Raw genomic sequence first — 14,068 nt, 5'->3', positions numbered from 1 at the left:
TTGTAGGCTTCCTAGAGGCCCCTGGTTGGCCACTGTGTGAACAGACTGCTGGACTTGATGGACCTTGGTCTGATCCAGCAGGGCGTTTCTTAGGTTCTTCTGTGATTTTTCCATTGGTTCTAGTTCTGTGCCTTTTGTTGAAAAGTTGTGTGGGCTTTTGTGGCTCAAGCCTGTACACAGAAGAGTGCAGAGAGAAACTTGCCAGTATAAGTGCAAACCTGTGTAGACAGGAACTTCATTGACATGAAGGGATGAGTGGTGCACGTTTCTTGGCTCTCATATAAGAGCTGCACATTTGCTGTTCCTGCACAGCTGAGTCGTAGGCTCTGGGAGAATCCCAAGGGATTTTGCTGACTTTTCTCTCATGGCCTTAAGTTTTGGCCCCCACATAGAAACCAGCAGTGTCAGTGACGGTGAGGGGCTTCACACAGATTCCAGAAGCAGGGACTCTGACAGCCTTGCAAGACCACATTGTGAAACTCAGCCTTGAACTATTTGCAAATAAAAACATTTGAAAAGTCATTGTTAAAGGTTGTCTCATTATTTTAACAGTGGATGAACTGAAAGTGTATTGGAGAGATGAAATAGTTATGTCAAAATGCACAATTTTCTTTATTACATCTTGCAAATATTGGTTAAATCTAGGGGTACTTAGAGCTGAAGAATAATTTAGATTAGACTTTTCAAAACCTAGGGCACAAAAGATGGGACTTGATGTTACTTGGAAGTCCTTTTAGATTCTCTTGTGCCAAGAAGAAAAACAACTTTATGTGAAATAATTTTATTTCTAGCAGACTAAAGTCATGAAATAGAAGCATGGCTGCAGGTGTGTTGAGGATTGCAGCCCCAGTTTTAGAAGTATCACTCCAATAAAACATGACCTGGGGTAATATTGTGTATGTGAGCATTCATATATGTAATTTGTTTTTTCTCTCTCCTAGATATGGACGTGTTGAGAGTGTCAAAATTCTCCCCAAAAGGGGCTCAGAAGGTGGCGTGGCAGCCTTTGTGGATTTTGTGGACATCAAGAGTGCTCAGAAGGCACACAACTCCGTCAACAAAATGGGAGATAGAGATCTTCGGACGGATTACAATGAACCAGGAACCATTCCTAGTGCTGCTCGGGGATTGGATGATACAGTTTCCATAGCATCTCGTAGTAGAGAGGTTTCTGGGTTCAGAGGAGGTGGTGGTGGGCCCACATATGGCCCCCCACCATCACTTCATGCACGGGAAGGACGCTATGAGCGGAGACTTGATGGGTAAGTTCCAAGGTTTCACTAGGCAGGTATTTTGTATTTGATGTGGTGAGAAACACAAACTCTTGTCTAGGGCCCCCAGACGGATTTAAAATTGGGGGAATGATCTGTGTTTCCTGTTTTGGGTTGGAGACGGAGTTCGTGCCTGTCCCAGTGACTGGTATCTTGTGGATCCCTGGAGGATGTTTCCTGCAGCTGGTTGGATATCTGCTGTCAAGAGACATTGGTCCTAAGATGGAAGACTTCCTGTAGCCAGTCTTGATTGTGGAGCTATCCTTCTAGACCTTAGTGATCCCACCTCTTGGATAATGTTAAGGCCGTTCTCGGATGGAGCTATTCGTTACAGCGTGCCATGAGGCCCAGTTTGGAGTACCGCCAGAATGTAGGACCTACGGATCTCTTACAGAGCTTCCTACCTAGTTCTCAGGGTTTTATTGGTGTATAGCTGATGTGTAAAACTGGATTGTTGCCAAAATGTTCTAGTAGACTTTGCATCATCTTGGATTCTACAAACAACTTCTAGTGATTGGAATACCTGTGGTACGATGAAGACAGCAGAAGGCAGCTTTTGAAGTTTCCGTTTTTGGATCTACACCACACACATATATTGGGATTACTGTTCCTTATGGTATTGGCAAAGGTGGAGATGTACTTTGCCAAGTCTTGGAAATTACAGGTCGTTCAGATGCTGGAATAATGGCTACTACCTCGAGCTTGTGGGATGGCCCAGGGGAGTGGATTACTATCTAGTCCTGTTGTTTTTTTATTTTTAAAAAGCATTGTCTACTGTGCAGTTAAAAAGTGCTTTAGCTTTAAAGACATGGTGCTGATAATCGGCTTATGTGGATACATCAGACAAAATTGACTTGGCTGGATGCTTACAAAGTTGGACAGTGGATGCCTGCTGGCAAGCAGAGATGCGTTCTTTCTCGTGGTGATACCTTTTTGACCAGCTGCTTGATTCAGACGTAGGGCTGGAGACTCTCTTCCCTATTGGATGTACTTAGAAGCGCCTGCAATCTCATGGAGGAAGTCTGGGGGTTCCATGTCAGTCTGGGACAACTTGCTTCCAGTGGAATTTTTATCCTTTTTCCACTAAGAATTTTTCTTGCTCGCTCATCTAAAATATCATTTGACACCCTTGCCCATTAAGAAGGTGGATTACCCCTATAAGAGGGGCCAAAATTGGGGAAGTTATGTTCACAATTCTCTCCCTAGATTTAATTGGGAATATAGGTCGTGTTTCCACACGTGGAAAAGGTTGGTATGTCCTGCCCTGTGTATCTTAGCCCCTTTCCTAACCCAAGTCAATCCCTCTTTCCACTAACTCCAGTAGTAATAGTACTAATAGATAATCAAATAAGCTCTGCTGTAGCCATTAGATTTTCAGCTCTGCTAGTTCTTTTGTCTGTCTTCTGTGTCCTTTTAACTGATAAGGAGATCAGTTTACTGTCACTGTAACCTTCTAGAAGGATTGCTTATTCTGTTTTACTATATCATCTTTTAACAACTATCACTATTTCAATGTTTGGTAGACTGCAGAATGCTTATTGATTTTGTTCTTTCAAAGCAGGGAGAGACACAACAGTTGGAAAAAATAAATACACACACACAAACAGGCCTTGTAACAATTTGCTACCTAATTTGCAAGCAGCTGCAAATAATTAGAAAGCTAGATGATGCATTTTAATTGGGATTTTGTTTCAGTTTTCATGAGTTGTTTGGAGCCAGGAGTTCAGGCAGCCTTTATGTGTGCCAAATGCCTTTCTGGCCCTGGGTCTGAGATATGATCTTAGCAGGAGAGAGAGCTGTATGCTAAGCAAGGAATATTCTAAGATGGACTTCTAAGATCAAAACAAAAGAGTTCCATAGGACTGTTGAGAGAAGATCTGTCCTGAGACCCAGCGGAGAGGAGGGACTGTGGCACTTTGGCACCCTGAAGGCAGATAACTGAGGTGGCTTTTAATTGGTTTTCAAGGAGGATTTAAAACCCTTCTTCCAAAAATGGATGTTAAATGTTGTAACTAACACAGGCGCCGGCTTATGACTAAGTCTACAAGCGTTTATTTCAAATGTTTCATATGTTCCCCAGCAATGCCACTGAAGACAGGCCATCCTGTTATCTTTTCAAACTAGATGACTAAACTATGAGAAACCCAGGTCCTTTGTTTTTGTCAAAAGACCTCAAGCAGGTCCTTGAGCCACACAAATGGCCTTCTTTAACTCGGACTCACCCAAAATTGGCCTGATTGGGAGCCAAAGAGGTGATTGCATTTGAGGAGCTGAGGGAGCCAAAGAGGTGATTGCATTTGAGGAGCTGAGAAGTCTTTCGGACTCCTGTAGTTAGTTTCATTTTTGGTTAGAATATTTGTACATGCTTGTCTTTCATCCAAAGCAACTTCCATCCAATAAATTTATATGGATGGATTGATCTCTCTTGCTTTGGGTACTTAATTCTGTTTTGCAGAATACCTTTGTCTTATTTATGGCGTTAAGCCCGACCTTCGGGTTGGGGAGAGCAGGGTAGAAATGTAATAAATAAATAAGCAGATGCTGACACCCTGATATTGGCATTTAGCAGAATCGATATTCCTAGGGATTACGGTCCTCTGATACTATATCTTATCATTTTTGACAGGAAAAATGCTTTGCAACAAGTGAGAGATTCCCAGTAACTTGCCATCTTCTGGGCTTCTCTGTGGAGGATATAACCCTTTTGTCAAAATGGGGAGGGGGCTTCTGCTTTTGCTGCTGGGTCCTGCTTTTCACAAGGGTTGGGCTTTCATGACTGAAGATGATTGGTTGTCTTCAACAAGCTTTCATTGAAATATCTGAACAGCTATAAGAATTGCTGAGGAACCGAGATCATGGCTTCATTGTGCTCTTAGACACATGTTATTTAAAACTTCTGAATTCAAAAAATTTAAACTAAAGAATTATACAAGGCTGCAGACCTTAGCTGGTTTGTTCTGTAATGCAATGCGCACTCATGAAAGCCCGATCCAGTAACTGAAACAGTTTGGAGCGAAGTGGTATCTAGATATCTGAAGGGGCCCAAGCTCACACATGGCTTAATGGACTGCTGCCATTTAGCAGCCGACTTTGTCAAGGTAGCTGATGCCATGTGAGAATGTTTGCATGACTCTAGGACTTCCTTCTCCCTCTCTGACTGATATAAATATTTTCCCCCTCCTAAATGCAGGGCTTCAGATAACAGGGAGCGTGCTTATGAACATAGTGCCTATGGACACCATGAACGGGGGACAGGAGGATTTGATCGTACGAGACATTATGATCAGGATTACTATAGAGATCCTCGGGAGCGGACTTTACAACATGGACTCTATTACAGTTCTCGGAGTCGGAGTCCGAGCCGCTTTGACACTCACGACCCCCGATATGAACCTCGGGCCCGGGAGCAGTTTACCTTGCCCAGTGTGGTACATAGGGATATCTATCGGGATGATCTCACGCGGGAGGTACGAGGCAGAAGGCCAGAGCGGAATTACCAGCACAGCAGGAGCCGGTCGCCGCATTCCTCCCAGTCCAGGACTCAGTCTCCCCAGAGGCTGGCCAGCCAAGCATCAAGACCCACCAGGTCCCCGAGTGGCAGCGGTTCCCGGAGTAGGTCTTCAAGCAGTGACTCCATCAGTAGCAGCAGCAGCACCAGCAGTGACAGGTACGTTTTGCTCGGCCCGAGACTTGATTTCAAACCATCAATGGCATAATACAACCATTTCCTTCTCCTCCCCCCACCTCACTCTTTGAGAAACCCTCATCTGAAGGAAAATCCCACCACCACCATCATTGCAGGACATTTTCCCCTGGAAATATTGTTCACAAATAACCAGCCAGAATGAGAATACATGCCTTAGGGTTGTTTTAAAAATGAAGTTGTTCACCCCTCTGTATTATACTTCAAAATGGGTGGTCCTCTGTGCAGCCTCTTGTGAAACAAGGTTGAAGTGTGTGTGAAGAGGGTAGTCTGGATTTTTATTTTGTTGGTTTTAACGTGTAATGTTTTCATAGTGAATTGTAATTGCCTTGAACCATGTGGAAAGGCTGGATATCAGTGTTTTAATCAATGTGTGTGGTCAGTTTCAGATGTGCTTTGACCAAGGAGAGTATTCTGTTAAGAACACAGCACCAGTTATTCATCTTTGTACCCATCTCCCTTGGACTGTGTTATTTGGCTAGACTATTGCACCCACTCTTGGTTGTTTAAAGGAGTGCCACACGATTCTCGGTCATAGTCGGAATGCTGTCTGAGAAGCGAGTGGGCCGTGGGTGGAGGTGTCAGTGTTGACTTAGAGGGTTGCTCTTGGTATAGAAGGCCCCTCTCCCTTCAGTGGGAAGGAGAAAGAGAGATCAGGATAGAATATATGTCAGAAGGAAATGCCAAATGAGCTTGTTCTTGTTCTCAGTCACATTGCAAGTGTACATAAATGCTGGATTAAATTTGGTGATGCACGCATGCCAGAAAGTTGCTGTGTCTGTAGTGTAGGAGAGCGGGGGGCGGGGGGGCACTGTCCCCCATTCATGCCTGTGGAAGGTTTTTTTAGTGGTGTAAATTTTGTTTGAAAAGCTATGCTTTAAATGGCGAACATGTTTATTGTTGAAATATTAACAAATTCCCAGTATCTCGTTCATATGCATACTCTTACATATTAGCAGTTCTGCTGCTGATTTTCAGCATGGGAATTACACCAGTGTCAGTTCTGTGTGCAGACAAATTAACTGTAAGGCCAGCATTGGAAAACACGTGATCCCCAGGTGCAGTCAGCCCTAGCATGCAGCCCAGGGCTTGAAAGGCGTGGTGTGCTTCTTGGCCTGCCCTCCGTCCTGGCGCGCCTGTGCCCAAGCCTGAGTGCATGGCAGTTACGCCGTGAGCCTGGCAGGGCTGCCAACCACTGGCAGTTCATCGCAGGGGGCTTCCCACCGTGAAAGTGCCATCACCTAGCATAGCCACGGGCTGCCTTACGTGCTGTGACGTCACCTCCATAGCATCCTCTTTGCTCATATTGCAGCATTTTTAGCTGAGCTATGGCTAGAGATATAAAAGTTCTATTGATGTCACGGGGGGAAGGGGGGAATGGACATTTGTGGGAAAACTGAAACATATGCAATACGTTCCCTATTAAACCTAAACTTATTTTACTGATCTAACTATATAAAATGTATCCTTTATAGCCTAGGATATTAAATGTTACTATTTTGGAATATTTATGGAATTTAAAAGTATAGATGTCTTAGTTTCTTATAAGAAAAATTGCAGACATACCTGCTGTGGCTGGAAATGCAAGGGAATGCTTGGAAGGGAAAACCTTGAAGGTGCCAACTAGCACATGTCTCTGGGAAAAGTAGATCCTTCTTGCTATTCAGTTCTGTCAAATCAAAGCATAGCAGAAGCGGTGCTTGGCCACACCTAAGATCATCCTTTCATGGGTGATGAGCCTACAGATAGACTGGACGGAAGGTGGCAACGTCATTTATTGGAATCTTTCTGGGGTTGATGTCACCCACCCTTGGAGCACAACAGGCAGACAGTTTTGCAGGGAAAACTCTTTTGCTCTCTTCTCACATGTTAAAATGGAAGGTTGCAGGGAGAGATCTGGGATGATCCCAGGTGACCAGACACGAAGGCCACCTGAGTCTAGCTTGGTGGCTGTTCTTGTGCTTGCAGGTCTGTCCTGCTGGAGTGAAAGCAGATATTGGGAAACTAGGTTTCATTGCATAATGCTGGCCTTTCCCAACCATTTCCCCTCCTCCTTTCCAGCTCAAGAATTTGCCAGGTAGTGATGAGTCACTGGCTTAAAAATGGTCTTGAGTGTAACGAGGGGGCTGGAGCTTCCTGCATGGCGGGATGGCTGGGAAGCCACTCTGGAGCCTCGGCAAGGACAGCTATCCATGGCTTTTTGGTCTAGAGGAAGCTAATGGAGTGACGAATAGCACCCTGGTGAGGGCACACCACAGGATTTCTACACAGGTGCCAGGAGAGGGGGGTGCACGCACACACTGCTTTCTCGGAAGAACTTATGTGGAGGAGTAGGCTTTGTCTGAAAGAAGTTGTGAAGCCCAGGGCCTTCTGTCCAGGTACACCCATGCTGGCATCGTGGAATGTGAGGGGGGCTTTTACGCTGCATACAGAATCCTGCTCTTGCCTGTTGTTCTCATTTTTGTATTGGTGTGCTGCCAGCGTGGTTTAGTGGTTAAGAGCATGGCGGATTCCAGTCTGGAGAACCGGGTTCGATTTTCCACTCCTCCACGTAAAGCCGGCTGGGTGACCTTGGGCCAGTCACAGTTCTCTCAGAACTCTCCCAGACTCACAAGGTGTCTGCGGTGGAGAGGGGAAGGGAAGGCTATTGTAAGCCACTTTGAGTCTCCGTAAAGGTAGAGAAAAAGCAGGGTGTAAAAACCTCCTCCTCCTTATCTGAAGTCATCCATTGCTGCCTCTTGAGAGTTTCCCTCTGGAGGGTATCCAGTTCCTCCTTTAATGAAACACAGATTTTTCCCCCCTGCTATGCTTCAAGAGGAAGGCTGGCTTGTTCACTCTTTGTTTCCCTCAGGAGAAAAAGAGCTTTCCTAGGTCAGGAGTCCAAGGCACTGCCGCCTGGGCAGCCCACTTGTGGAGTTGTGAAAATGGAAAAGCAGCACATTGTGTTGGCTCCTCTGTAGCTCTCGACAGTCTGTTAGCAGCTGCTATGTAGTGTGTGTGTGTGCGCACGCATGCTTCTTTGGTTCTGATATGCTTCTACTAGTTACTCAGGCTTTTCCAGAAGTGGCGGCAGCACTCCTTGCCTGAAGGTCTGCCCCCACTCACTGCTCAGCCACATGGGATGTTGCTTTTTGAATGTGTGTGAGAAAGAGAGACAAATGGAGGGTTTCTTTTGCCGTTGTTTCCTGAGACGTTCCGTTCTTTGAGAGGATGCCTTCAGCACAGCACATCGTTTTTTACCAATAGCAGATCTTGTGGAAGCCTCCAAAACGCTATTCCGGTGAGCTTTGCATCTAAACCACTTTCTAACCTTTTTAAATCTGAATGAGAGTGAAGAGTGGTTTGGAAATTAGACCGAAGTGTGGGTGTGGCTTTCTTTCCTTTTCTGTCTGTGTGCAGACAGGAAGGTTCTGCAAATGGAAGCCAGCGGGGCCTGCGTGAGCTGGGAACGTGGTCTTCTGCAGAGGCAGTGGGAGTGTCTCCTGAACCAGCCGGGACTGGAATTATCCAGTCTGCTTTGGCTGCTCACCACCTCCCCAGAGGCTGTTTGTGATCTGCACAGCCGGCCAGCAAAAGCAGGAGAGAGTGGCTGCAAGCTGAGAGAATGGGCAGATTTTCAGGCCGATGGCAGGCAGGAGCCTGTAGGCAGCCCTGGCACACAAGGGCACATGCAGGAAGGGCTTGCTAACCTGGGCATGTAGATTCGAGTTTTGCTGCAGCCCCGTAAACCTTTCTGGGGCTCTTCAGATTCCTTCTGCAGTGGAGCCCATTTCTGAAATGTTGGTTTCTTATATATGGTTTTCACTCGGCACAGATCTTGCCATCTTAGCCCTGGGATGAAGCTTTTCTACCACTGGAGTCTGAAGATTTTTCTTATTGTTGCTGTTTTGGAGATTTGCAGCTCAAGATAAGGCATTTTGAAAAAAAGAAAGGCCCATCCACCTTGGAATCTGATAGCAAAATACTCTGACTTCAGTAGTTGTGTGCACCTGCACCCACACATTATTTGAGGGGGATGGAATGATGCCTCTTTTGCTGTCTGCCAGCCTCTGTATTGCATTTTCCTTTAGCTTAGGCTGGCATGCATACTTGAGCGTCTAATTCCTCTTGTGGGTGGTATTAATAGCTTGATTATGGTGTAGCTTGTGTATCGATGAAAAGCACTCCTACCTGGCGGAAGAACACAGGAGGATTCCAGTTTTTCAGTGCAGGAGACTGCCTTCTTATAAAAGCAGAAACCTTCAGGAAGTCTATTTCCCACCCTTAAATTTATGCCTGGAAATTGGAATTAAGGATACAGAATTAAATGGAATAAACACCTCGGAAGGATGGTCATGGGAAGACTCTGCAGCTGCCAGTGCCCCTCTGCTCAGAGGCAGAGCAGGAGTTGGAGCCACCGGAGGAAGATTTCATGCAGGGGCCCGAAGCACCTCCCACAGGTCCCACAGCAGCCTCCCAGTGTGCACCTGTCCCTCCCCAACATCCCTCGCAACATCAAGCAGCAACAGCATGTCCTCCAGTTGCCCTGCGGCTGCCTTTCCATCCACTGCTGACCCTTGGAGAAGGCTTCCTGCCTTGGCTGGTGGCGCCCTTAAGTCAGTATCCGGAGCTGCTTGAGCCTCATGGGCGGCAGAAGGGGAGTATTTGTCTTTTGCCACTCTGTGGCCGCCTATGGGCGGCACCATCTTTTTTCTTGGAGCAACATTGCACCTCAGTCAGAGGGCATTCCTGGGCTGAAAGGTGGCATCTGGGAGCAGACAGGCTACCCCTTGCCCCGTGACCCACCCACAACAACACTGGCTCAGAGCCCTGTACCTCAGTTGCATCGGTGTACAGCCACTGCACAGCAGCGTCAGCGCCCGAGTGTGGTGCAGCAGCGCTGGGGGTCTGCACTGGCATAACTGGCCCTTAGGCTGGCGTATCCCCCCCCCCCCCAGCATTGTGCTGTAAAAGACATCAGCTTTTGTGCACTGGAACCCTCTTGGTCATGGATCTGGGGCTGCTTGAGTTGGCAACTAAATATTTTGATGTTCCCATTTGAAAACCTGGGTGTAGTAACAGTGTTCCTAACTTTGGCCCATTCTGGGTCCCCCCCCCCCTTTGAATATTTTGGGTGTGGAGGCCTGGGAAAAAGCAGAAAAAGCTGATAAACGTTTCCCCCATGGTTTTCCCCCTCTAACTTTTTCAGTAAAAGTACTCCTGTGAAATATTTTTATCTTTTGGAAAGAGAGAAATGCTTTTTGAAGCAAGAGTTTTATTCATTTGAAAGATGTAGCATGAGAAACAATCTGCAGCATTCCATGGTAATTCCTGTTTGTATATCACAGCCATTTTGAACATTTAGAGGATTTTTTAAAATTTGAATGTGAATAATTTTAGCAACAATTAATATGCTATAATGTGTTAATAAATTATTGAAAGAGTTCAATGTTTTTGATTTTAAAAGTCTGCCTATTTATTTATTTATTTATATTTATGGACGTTATTTTGCCTTATAGTTTGCCTTTCTCCCTGTGTCTCAAGGCGAATTACATAGTGCAAGTCAAATACAAACAACAGCACGGGACATCCAGAAAACAGGGCAGTAGCGTTTGGATCACAGATATCCAGATAATGCTGCTAGTCTTACCGTGCCTGTATGAGACTTTCTGTCCAATTATACTCAAAATTTACTATAAGATTTGTTTTCTAATTTCAACTTCCATTTTATCTCAACTTTTCAGATGGCAAAAATTAAGGTATGTGTGTTGAGGTTAGTGCAGGGTGCTGAGTATCCAGGTCTCTCTCAAATATTGGCTGTGTTTGAAGTTTTGCTTCTAGAAAACTGAAGACATTTATATTTTTAAATTTCATCAGTAGGCCAGTTAGTACCATTTTATATGCTAAGGTTTAAGTGATATCAGTCTGAGTAGACAAGACTGATCTTGATGGACCAAGGGTCTGATTCAGGATGAGGCAGCTTCATGTGGGTTCATGTGTGATGTTAAAGTGGAATAATCAATTTAGGGTTGATAGGAGGAAAATAAATATTGTGCCTATTTCATTTTCTCAAAAGTTTCCATTTCTTCCTTGGGGAAAAAGAACAGTTCCTCCCCTCCCATGGCTTCAAGATTTTCAGAAATTTTGCTTCTGTAGGTGTGGGGAAGTTGAGAGATTGCTTTTGAGCAGTCAAAGACAGTCCGTGGAGATCTTCACATCAGCGGTGCTAGGGAGGCAGCTGCCTTTGCACGCATGGCTCCTGTGGCGTTCTTAATGGTGGGGATCTGAACGGATGGGCTTGTTTGGACCAGGGGTTCCATACAGATTGTTCTGGCTCTGCACACACATGGGTGGCTTAATCAAGACATCAGAAGAGCAGGATCAGCCTGTTGTGCCCTGGGAACCTGCCATTCGACAACTGAGCAGGGGTAGGCGGTAGTTTCACATCCTGCAACTGACCCACTTCCAGTTTTTGTCGAGTAATAAAAACACCTGTCATAAAATGAGCCCGGCCCACAACCTGGAGGAGCTGAGCTGCTTTCTGAGCACCTTTAGGCAGCCCTCCTGCAGGAGGGCAGAGGCCAAAAGGCCCCTTTGGCTGAGCAGCAGCTGAAGGGCTTGGCTGCTCTTGAACCCGGTTGTGCATCTTCTCCCACGGAGTGGTGAAGGCCGGGGTGTTTAAAAATAAGTAGTAGTTCCTTCTTAAAGAAGAAGAATAGTATTTTCTGCTCCCAGGAAATCTTCCTTGGAAGATGCCTGAAAGGCATAAAAAAGAGACTCTCACAAGCAGTGGCTGTCATCGTGAGTGCTGCTGACGCACAAGACAGAGAAAAGTTGTGTAAGTCTTCGGATGAAGATTTTTTCCAGTGTCTAGTGAGAGGCTTGAAATCAGTGGGAAAGGCTCTTCCGGCTGTAGGGTAGCCATACCTTGAAACCCCTCTTCAGTGTTTAGAGGACTTTACAAGCAATACCTTGCTGCTGTCTTTTCAGCAGACAGTGTGGTATAGTGAACACATGAAGCTGCCTTATACTGAATCAGACACCCCCCCTTGGTCCATCAAAGTCAGTATTGCCTACTCAGACCGGCAGCGGCTCTCCAGGGTCTCCTGCAGAGGTCTTTCACATCACCTACTTGCCTAGTCCCTTTAACTGGAGATGCCGGGGATTGAACCTGGTACCTTCTGCATGCCAAGCAGATACTCTGCCACTGAGCCACCGCCCCTCCCCAGAGTTGGGTGACCTTGGGCCAGTCATGCATTCTTAGCCTGACTGACTTCACACTTGTTGTGAAGCAAAAAATGGGATAAATCATTACGCTCCGCTGAGGTCCGAGGAGGGAAGAGGAGGATATTCGGCCCATTTGGGGGGGGGGGCTGAGGCAGGCCTGGGGCTTGATCTGGTGACTCCAGGATCACAGCTCCTTCGCTTAGTGGCCTTGCTGGCTCCTCCTGGTGCCAGGCCTCCCGCTCACATGCATCCCTCCTTTGTTGTGATTTTAAAGGAAGATGAATCCAATGCCTGTCTGTCTCTTCTTTTTATTTAGAGACGACCAGAAATATTCTTTTCCTAGCCGAGGATCCATCAGCTTTGGCTGCTGATTTCTCAACCTAAGTATGGCCTTGAATGCTCAGGGTCAGTGAGGCATTGCCTGGTCCTCAGTAATGCCGCAAGCAAGCATTCCTGTTAGTCATTCTCCTTCAAGTATAAGAGTGAAAATTTGGAGAGATGATCTTGCAGGTCTAGGTTGTGGCTCAGCCTGGTGGGCCTGTAGCACTTTGGAGCAAAGGCAGCAGGAGGCCCTGGCAGGCACTGCTGGTGGAGTTCCAGGTCAGCCAGGCTAAGAGGCACCTCCGGTGGCACGGAGGAAGGGAGTGGAGGGCAAGTGCCAAACATGGAGGCTTTTTATCACTCGCGCACAATCTCTTGCAATCTTTTATGCGTCTCCTGAATGCTTATGACTCATCCCAGTCCCTGGAAAGGAATGATCTGCAACTTACAGTTTCCACACAGAGCAGGGTGTTAAGGCAGAGCAGTAGGAATGGTTCCATTTCTTTGTGATGGTATTTGGCACCTTATTAGTGGGAGGCGGCTCCAGGATCACACGGCATGGGTCTGGCACTTCTGAGGTGGTTCTTGATCCGAATATTTGTGTTCTGCTTTGGTTTGCCCTTGTAGAAAGAATACTGGAGTGCTACAAAGGGCTCTGCTCCTCAGGCCCAGGACACGACCCCTGCATACAAGTGCCTGAATCCAGACACACTCGAGAGGGAAAACAGTGGGAAAGAACCACCCGTGCTCAGTGGCATTTTCCTTGGGTGGATTTTGAAAGCATTTGAAGCCCTTGTTTGGTTATGGGCAAATGGATTAAAAGGTGTCAAAAGCAAATGAGTGCCTAAAGTAAAAACAGAATCTCTGCTGGTTATAGGCCGAGGTAAAAGTCACAACAAAGAAGAGGGTGTGTGTGTGTGAGCGAGAGAGAGAGAGAAAGGAGGCCTGGCTCCTGGGCAGCTGAGCTGTGATCCAGGGGCCACTCAATCGAGCCTCACATCTGCCCCAACATTGCTAGGCGGCCATAGGCAGGCCATGCTTTCCTCTGCCTGCCCCCCCTCAAGTATGGGCAATAATACTACCCTGCCTGACCCGGAAGAGGGGGGAATTATAGAAGTATTTTAAAAGTATAAATACCTTCATTTTTCATAAAAGAAAAATGTACAGGTATGCCCATTACTTGAGAAAAAATTGCAAAATGCTGCTGTCCAAGGCTGATGGGAGAGGAATTCTTGTTCATAGTTCCCTGAACTCCTTCAGGGGCAGCTCTGTGGTAAATATGGTCATGTCAGGCAGCTGCTGCTGTGGCACTGAGAATGGCACACAGTGGGGGGGAGGGGAGACTTTTAAAGACGTGCTGATGGAAGTAAGGACAGTGCCGGTGACCTGTTGCTGCTGCTCTCAAACACTTGTCTGCATAAATAGGCCTGAATGTTGATGGACACAAAAGGCACAGGTGTGGTTTGGTAGACTTTTTAAAAAAGTGTGCACCACCTTACCAACGATGCAAGCTGATCACTACAGTACTTGAACTGGGCCTTCTGGGAGTGCACAAGATCCCCACTAG

The 14,068-nt window shown here is 46.4% G+C and overlaps 1 protein-coding gene across 1 annotated transcript in view; it reads left to right on the top strand.

Annotated features, from left to right (window-relative positions):
- Positions 1 to 14,068, top strand: part of SPEN (spen family transcriptional repressor) — a 61,417-nt gene that overhangs the window by 16,289 nt on the left and 31,060 nt on the right. Inside the window, exons 2-3 of the mRNA XM_056864939.1 lie at positions 942 to 1,262; positions 4,462 to 4,938. Of these exons, the coding sequence (XP_056720917.1) occupies positions 942 to 1,262; positions 4,462 to 4,938 (798 nt within the window). The remainder of the gene's footprint in view (positions 1 to 941; positions 1,263 to 4,461; positions 4,939 to 14,068) is intronic.

Source organism: Euleptes europaea, chromosome 19 (assembly GCF_029931775.1).
Source record: "Euleptes europaea isolate rEulEur1 chromosome 19, rEulEur1.hap1, whole genome shotgun sequence".
NCBI lineage: Eukaryota > Metazoa > Chordata > Lepidosauria > Squamata > Sphaerodactylidae > Euleptes > Euleptes europaea.
The sequence above is the reverse complement of the archived record's forward strand: the minus strand, read 5'-3'. Positions and strand labels throughout refer to the sequence as shown.